The sequence below is a fragment of the Oncorhynchus mykiss genome, chromosome 25 (assembly GCF_057628025.1).
Source record: "Oncorhynchus mykiss isolate SJ-2025 chromosome 25, ASM5762802v1, whole genome shotgun sequence".
NCBI lineage: Eukaryota > Metazoa > Chordata > Actinopteri > Salmoniformes > Salmonidae > Oncorhynchus > Oncorhynchus mykiss.
Window position 1 is genome coordinate 37,709,281 of NC_143046.1, and position 8,931 is coordinate 37,718,211.

Consider the following 8,931-nt stretch of genomic DNA (forward strand, 5'->3'; position numbering starts at 1 on the left):
CTGAAAATAAACGCAGTTGACATTGAGAGGATGTTTCTTTCTTTGCTGAGTTTACCTGGAACCAAGAAGGGTTCTCCTTTGGTGACAGAAAAAGAGCCTTGTTGGAACTTATTTAATTCTGTACTCAAACATCTGCCAGGTATTCAAGATAACACGGAACATAGCACCACCACCTTTGAAGGTTTTCATCACCCAGTAGGGATGACTGTGGTATCCTCAAAATGGACAAAAAGGAGACACAAGAGGGCCCCCCACACTCATTTTAGATCCCATGGGGTCTTTATTTTCATACTGTATGCTTTTACTGTCATCACTATCTCCTTTGCCATCTTCTCATGTCTTTTCTTGGAACTCCATCCATACACACACACACACAGACACACACACACTACTGTAGCATCTTGTTCACATTTCTCACATTTTAGGCATCCAGCTGAGGGCTTGGATGGATCATGTTGCAATGAGATGGGCACAGTGGTATGTATGTACAATCCTTTTCAGTGTGGCAGCAAATTAGTTAGAACAGGAGAAGAGGATGCGGTTGATAGTGGAGGGTGAGCAGTGTGGGTGGTTTGTAGAACAGCTGCAGTGACGCTGATAGTTTTCTCTGGCTCATCACTTCTTAACTAAAAGAAAGATAGATTTAGAAATGAGTTAGACATTGGCATAGTTCAACAGCTGAAAAGCCTTTATTAACATACTCCCACAGATAGCAAGATATTCAGTATTCACTGAATGATGTAGCCTACCCATCCCTATTTACAATTGTATTAATCAATGAAATAAGTTATACTATAGCACATTCAATGACATTATTATTGTAGGCTATAGGCTCCTTCTGCATCCACCTAGTACAATTTAATGATGTATCATACCCATCCACATTTACAATTTAATTGATCAATTAGATAAACAATACTAGCACATAGAGTGACATTATTGTAGAATAGGCTACCCCTGTGTCTAGATTATATTAGGATGCCGTTATGATTTCATTGGTCTTGTAAGGCATGATTTTAGGTCTTCGATCAAAGTTGTATGTTGTATCTCATTTCCCTTCTTCAGTGAAAAGTACTTATGCATCCCCCATTCAATTCAGTTCGAGTGTGAATGTGTAGGCCTATTGACAGTGGGGGGAAAAATCCATAGCTCCAGCACACAATGGCATGTAGGGTTAGCGTATTACAATGTAAAATATGTATATATCCTATAGTACAATGGCATGTAGGGGTAGTGTATTACAATGTAAAATATGTATATCCTATAGCACCATGTGTATATTTTAATTTACAATTGAATTGATAAATAATAACATCAAATTGCATTATTATTGTACACTAGCCTACTCTACACAGTAAATAATATTGCCTACGCACACTTGTTATCAACAAAAATGTATTATTTTCAAATAAACCAAATTTTCCTTATCAACACAATAGGTCTAAATATTTCCTAACGATATCACAACTTTAACATAGCCTACTTACTCTTCAATTGGATCAAGGACATCTTGGTAATTATTTTCATTGTCTCTAAGGAAACTATCTGGGGCAGACACTCGAAAATCGTCTCTGCCGCTTGTAAAAAAACAAACAGATTAATGTTTGTGTCGCCGCCGAGCTCACAAATACCGTGCCAGTCTCTCACTCTTTGAACGGTCACTGCTATCCGGTTTCCTTGGGAAGTCCTTATCCTGAACCCTAAACCCTAAACTAATACAAAACTTAACCATTTTACACTTATACTTGACAGAGGAAGGGACATCCCAAGGGTCCCGAATACCACGGACCCTCTGGGAAAGCATGTGAACTCCTCTATTTGACTGAAAGCCACGGACACAAGTCTTATTGGTTGTCTGATTTAGGCTACTGGGGAACTGGTCACAACACAGTCTGTGATTGGCTAACAACATTTAGATCTGTTTACAGCGAGATAAGATAACATACCATGCCATGAGGTGTTGAGGGAAAGACAGATTACATATAGATTGGACATAATCTTTTCTAGGCCATTAGTGATAACAGGAAATACACAAGCCATAGGCTACACTCAGACGCAGGCGTCACACAGACATTAGTAAGATGTTGGTATGAAGACATGTTAGTTAACCTTACACGCAGGCGTTATGCAGATGTTATTTAGGCAGCCAAACGGTGGTACGGTTGCATAGGCTTAATTAAGTCTCTTAACACCCCCTATACATTTTAGTCGTTCGTTTGACCTGCTGGCAGCAACAAATTCTACAGCAGGATTAATAAACACTCATGCCGTGACGTGCTCCGACCAACAACTGTCCTCTTCTTCTTTGGTATAATGGCTTTCACAAAAATGATGTGTGCATTCCACCAACTACGTGCAGGTGGAAAATAAAGATCCCCAAAATGAAATAATGCGGTGTAATTTAAAAAATATACAGTTGAAGTCGGAAGTAAATACTCCTAAACTAAACACATTTAAACTCAGTTTTTCACAATTCCTAATATTTAATGCAAGTACAAATTCCCTGTTTTAGGTCAGTTAGGATCACCACTGTGTTTAAAGAATGTGAAATGTAGTAGATATAATAGTAAGAATAATGATTTATTTCAGCTTTTATTTATTTCGTCACATTCCCAGTGGGTCAGAAGTTGCATACACTCAATTCATATTTTGTTGCATTGCTTTTAAATAGTTTAACTTGGGTCAAACTTTTCGGGTGGCCTTCCACAAGTTTCCCACAATAAGTTGGGTGAATTTGGACCCATTCCTCTGACAGAGCTGGTGTAACTGAGTCAGGTTTGTAGGCCTCCTAACTCACACACTCTTTTTCAGTTCTGCCCACACATTTTCTATAGTATTGAGGTCAGGGCTTTGTGATGGCCACTCCAATACCTTGACTTTGTTGTCCTTAAGCCATTTTGCCACAGCATTGGAAGTATGCTTGGGGTCATTGTCCATTTGGAAGACCCATTTGCAACCAAGCTTTAACTTTAACTGATGTCTTGAGATGTTGCTTCAATATACCCACATAATTTTCCTACCTCATGATGCCATCTATTTTGTGAAGTGCACCAGTCCCTCCTGCAGCATAGCACCCCCACAACATGAGGCTGCCACCCCCATGCTTCAAGATTGGGACGGTGTTCTTCGACATGCAAGCCTGTCCCTTTTTCTTCCAAACAAAACAATGGTCATCATGACCAAACAGTTCTATTTTTGTTTCATCTGACCAGAGGACATTTCTCCAAAAAGTATGATCTTTGTCCCCATGTGCAGCTGAAAATTGAAGTATGGATTTTTTATGGCGGTTTTGGAGCAGTGGCTTCTTCCTTGCTGAGCGGCCTTTCAGGTTATGTCAATATAGGACTCGTTTTACTGTGGATATAGATACTTGTACCTGTTTTCTCCAGCATCTTCACAAGGGCCTTTGCTGTTGTTCTGGGATTGATTTTCACTTTTCGCACCAAAGTACATTCATCTCTAGGAGACAGAACGCGTCTCCTTTCTGATCAGTATGACGGCTGCGTTGTCCCATGGTGTTTATATTTGCATACTATTGTATGTACAGATGAACGTGGTACCTTCAGGCATTTGAACATTTCTCCCAAGGATGAACCAGACTTGTGGAGGTCTACAATTTTATTTCTGAGGTCTTAGCTGATTTCCCCATGATGTCAAGCAAAGAGGCACTGAGTTTGAAGGTAGGTCTTGAAATACATCAACAGGTACACCTCCAAATGACTCAAATGATGTCAATTAGCCTATCAGAAGCTTCTAAAGCCATGACATCATTATCTGGAATTTTCCAAGCTGTGTAAAGGCACAGTCAAATTAGTGTATGTAAACTTCTGACCCACTGGAATTGTGATACAGTGAAATAATCTGTCTGCAAATAATTGTTGGAAAAATTACTTGTGTCATGCACAAAGTAGATGTCCTAAATGACTTGCCAAAACTATAGTTTAACAAGAAATGTTTATATATACAGTTGAAGTCGGAAGTTGACATACACTTAGGTTGGAGTCATTAAAAATGTGTTTTTAACCACTCCACAAATCTATATGGTATAGTCTGTCTCCATTCTCATGAGAAAAGTAAATAGCATTATAAATCAGGATAGATAGTAACTGTATATATATATATGCTCAATTAAATAATATAATTACAAAGTTATGACATATAAACACAATTTTAACAGGGCATGACAAATATAACAAGTCTGTTGTTCACTGCAAAAATATCAGTTGCTTGTCTCAAATACAGCATGAAGCAAAAAGTGTTACAACACATGCGCCAATACCACGTTATATGTTTCTTACGATCTTCAAAAATTAAATACGTTTGTATTCAACGTGTGCCTTGTACAAACGTGTTTTCTATTCGGTGTGTGACTGTCAAACCTCAGATGAAGAAAAAAAAAACACCGGTGGGAAGAGTCAAACATCCGCCCACATTGAGCCCGGCCCTGAACTGCACACAGCAGCCAGGGGTACTTGATACATTCCTCTAAGAGTAGTTCACAATCTAGTCCAATTGCGGCCACAAATAGACATTGTTACAAATGTACCAATAAATGTGCATTGTTTAAGGCACACATATCCAAGTCTGTCACAAATGACAAGCCCCTTATGGTGAACGAGAGGCTTATAGAAGCATTACTATTTTGAGTTTACTATTCATCGTTTGCCGGTAGAGGGTCCTGCACGCTCTGGGCATTACTGACTCAAATGAACACAATCAGTTGAACGATTCACTCTTGAGTTGAAAAGATCTGAGTCATTAAAGAGCCAAACTTGCGGGCAGCTTAAGAACTAGCCTAAAGACCAACCAGGAACGCTGTTAGCACACTGAGTACCATGATTTGCAAAAACCTATGACATCCTCAAATTACATATGCAGTGACTGGGCATGAAATGTGGGCTAAATACAATTACAGCAAACATCTTATAAAAGGATAAGATCAGTCAATTGGTGCATTTGTGACAAATTAAGGGGAGGGGGGTATGCTTGAAGTAGGAACATTGAGGTTTGAGGCAAGTGGACTACTTACCGATCTGTGACAAAAAAAAAAAGCACTGGCTTCTCGGAGGACAGTTTTCACATAGGGAGGGGATTTACTACCCCTTCTTAGAAGCACCCTGCATACAATCTGAACAGGGAAACCAGCCACTGAAGTGAGGCATTAACATATGACACTGCAATGTAATTTCCTTTAAGTGTGTGGAGTAGCTCTCATGTTGACCACATAGCTGTTAAAGCAAGAAATATTGCCAAAGATTAGTCACTGTAGCCATTCAGGAGACATTATGGCTGGATATAGGACAGCAACAAGCTGAACTGAAATGAGATCCTGACAAAAGTGTGGTGTGACAACTCAAATGCTCACATCCATAGAAGCAGCTAACAAACGGCAATATTTTTATGCTGCCTTCATCAGAACGATGGGGCATGCCTTTGCAGTGAGAGCTGCTGGATCATTTGCTTTGACAGTTGTACTAGCAAGTTGTATTTCCGTACCTGAACAGTTTGGACAAAAGGGTGTTGGAAACAGACACACAATCAGCTTGAATTTAAAGGATGTGCTTCAGGAACACAAAGCTAATATTGCATTAGTGGAAATAAAGTCACATGTCCAAATAAATTGGAACGACAAAGGCTTTTCTTTACAAAAAGACAGGAATACTCTAATCACATTTGATTATCTGTGGGTAATAACAATATTTTCCACTTATTGTAATGAAAACAAATGAACTCATGTCAATCATATCATCCACAAACAAACATCGGGGTTTCATCGATTTCTGGCTTTATCAATATTGAAATGACTGTTGCACTCCATCATGACATTGATAAAACAGTCCAGTGCCCCCAAGGGGCCCATATTTTGGTCTAGCTGAAAGCTCTGAGTCAGAGCCAACAGTATAAGAAAAACAATGTGACGTATCCAAAATGTACCCCCCAAAAAACAGCGAGTGTGAACAATGTTGAAGAGTTACAAAAGCAACTGGGCTATTAATGATTGCTGTCACAGGGAATGCTGAGTGCATTCAAAGGTCAGTAAATAAAAGCCAACCATTCACACATTATTCATCAAAGATTGGTGTACAAAATCAAATTGACAGCTGAGCAGTATAAAATGATGCAACGCCTGTTCTCCATAAGTCAAGTTCAAAAGAGCCAAGCTCAGGCGTCGCACCGATTTGCTTCCTGCCGCTATTGACACTTGGCGAGGATCCGACGCAAACAGTTTGTCATCATCTCCCACCTGGATGATAGAAAAAGGCATATCAACACCACAAAAACATGAAATGCAAAGCAGCTTTACAACTTGTCTATTCACGTTCATTTAGATTCATTTTCTTGGATTTGGACTTACCCCTGAATCCTCGTCCACCGCCACCTCCTCTACCTCTGAATCCCCCTCCTCGACCACCTCCAAAACCGCCTCTGCCAAATCCACCACGGTCACCACCGCCCCTGCCACCACGGAATCCACCTGGGAGGGCAAAAATATTTTGGGGGGTATAAAAATTTACTAACATTCCCACCCCCTTTTATTCACAAGAAAAACAGCAATTTTGCTCTTACCTCCACGGGGACCTCCTCTTCCACCTCGACCTCCTCTGCCTCCCCTTGGGGGACCCTTCTCACCCGGGGGCCTGGGAAGGAACCTCTGGAGTGGTAGGAGTTTCATTGGGTCTACATAGAACTGTGGACCAGAATATAATGAGTTACGGAATACATGCCATAGCTATGTTTATGCAATAGATGGATTAGCTGACAAAGTCACAGAAATGTACACGCTTCCATGGGACAGTCGTCAGCGTTACGTGATTCTGGATGCTAACAAGAATAACAAGAAACTGCCCTGTGGGGAATCTTAAGTGTTTTGTTTCAGCTTGTTCTTGACACTGTCTTGTTTCGAGTTATTGTAACCATATTTTCATGTAAACGCTAATATGGCTTAAATTGTATTAACTAGCTCAGAAACTACGTATTTGAGACATGGGTTCATTGTTCAAATATATTTGTTTTCAATAAACATCGGACAAAATTTGGCTTACATGTTGTCAAAAGTCTAAGCCAACCTCTGTTTTGCCCCATAGTGGCACACGTGTCGGTTTTTGCTAAACAATCAACTAATTGACCAAATTTATGGTCAATCCGAAAGAGGGTCCACGAGAAAATGAAAGTACACGTCGGCTGTGTGGAGGTGCCACGCAGCGCTCAGTGAACCTCCATAAAAAGGCCTTTACGTACGATTTATAGATGATTGGTTGACAGGCGAGCGGGGGTAGGTTCTGATATCTTGCATTCTCTGTTAACACCAGTTCGACCATGAAAGCACTTTTAATTGCCATCAGCTCTGTTACATGTAATACACTGATATTGCTTACCTTCTGTAGTTTCTTGAATGAGGATGCCTTCATATTATCTGAGAGTTTAACAGAGAAATACTGTTTCTTCAGGTTAAGGGGCAAACCAGTGTCAAAAATGACATGAAACTCATTGTTAACCAGTAGAAACAGAATTCAAGCATACAAGTTTTACAGTGTTATTAATGAGATCAAGAAAATTAAACATGTTCCCAAACACTTCACAGATGACTTTGGTTAGACAAAGAAAGATTGAAAGGATACAAAGTCACGTAGTTGGCCGAAGATTTCGTCCACTTTCCCGATTTGCTCCTTGTTTTCCAAGTACACGGGTGCATTGAAGTAAGGAACTTTGTTCTCCTCAGTTACACACTTGCACACAATTTCATCCTCACAGGGGTGCATGAATTCTCCTAATGCTGCAGAGACAAGAGCAAGGACATCTGGTCAGTACAGGAAAAAAAATAAGTAAACTGGGAACAGTATGTGAAAGTACAAATGTAACAATGCCAGGCATACTATATGTACATTCCAGATGTACATATGGTGTAGTGTAAATTCAAGATGCAAAGCATTAACAATTCCCTTTCCATCACTGGAACATGATATGGGTGCATCACATGGCGGTCTCCATCTTACCAACCACATATTCTGGAGGACCATAGTCTTGGAAGCCCCCTCGACCTCCTCGTCCACCACCTCGGAAACCGCCGCCGCCACCTCGACCCCCATATCCTCCTCCACCACCACCGTATCCTCCTCCACCACCACCGTATCCTCCTCCACCACGGTTGAATCCGCCACCACGGCCCCCTCTTCCACCTCCTCCTCGGAAGGACATGTTCTAGTGTACCTGAGAGAGTTGGGAGGACGGGAGATAAGATTAAGTTGCATAGATACAATTCAAAGCAATTCACTTTCAAATACTAGACATGGTCTTCAAACATTGTCAGTGACGTTAGTGGATGTTTCCAAATGCTTTGCTGGCTAAATACCACAATAAAACTAGCTAGCTAGCCAACGAACAGTATAATGATTAACTAATGACTTGATCAATGCATGATTTCACGTTTATGAACTATATCAGTACAACAACTTCCAAGGGATCAATTGAACAAGCTAGCTAGCCAGCTTGACTACTTATTTTCAACATATCAAGACTACAGTATCACGATATGCTTTGCTGAGCACATTATGGTCGCGTCGTGCAACTTATGAAATACACATATATATATATATATATATATTTGATTTACATACCTTTGCACCACAAATAAGCTCAGCTGATGGAGTGAAGTGTGCCAGACACAAGTTCTACGCGACGAAAACACATGTGCTTTCAGGTGGTGCCGTAAAGTGAGAACTATAGAGATTGATAGAAGTCTCTTCAGGGATATTTAAATAATAAAGGCCGAGGAGGTGTGGTATATGGCCAAAATACCACGGCTAAGGGCTGTTATTCGCACGACCCAACGTGGAGTGGCTGGATACAGCCCCTTGGCCGTGATATATTGGCCATATACCACAACCCCCCCCCCCCCCCCCCCCCCGAGGTGTCTTATTGCTATTATAAACT

General features: G+C 40.6%; 1 protein-coding gene across 1 annotated transcript; it reads right to left on the bottom strand.

Annotated features, from left to right (window-relative positions):
- Nucleotides 1-5,768: 5,768 nt before the first annotated feature.
- LOC110505115 (H/ACA ribonucleoprotein complex subunit 1) lies at nucleotides 5,769-8,724 on the bottom strand. Its single transcript, XM_021584099.3, has 7 exons — nucleotides 8,616-8,724; nucleotides 7,995-8,208; nucleotides 7,620-7,774; nucleotides 7,377-7,436; nucleotides 6,568-6,688; nucleotides 6,356-6,475; nucleotides 5,769-6,244 (listed from the first exon to the last, which is right to left on the bottom strand). The coding sequence occupies exons 2-7, from the start codon at nucleotides 8,194-8,196 to the stop codon at nucleotides 6,234-6,236; spliced, it is 669 nt and encodes a 222-aa protein (XP_021439774.1). The 5' UTR covers nucleotides 8,197-8,208; nucleotides 8,616-8,724; the 3' UTR covers nucleotides 5,769-6,233.
- Nucleotides 8,725-8,931: the final 207 nt, after the last annotated feature.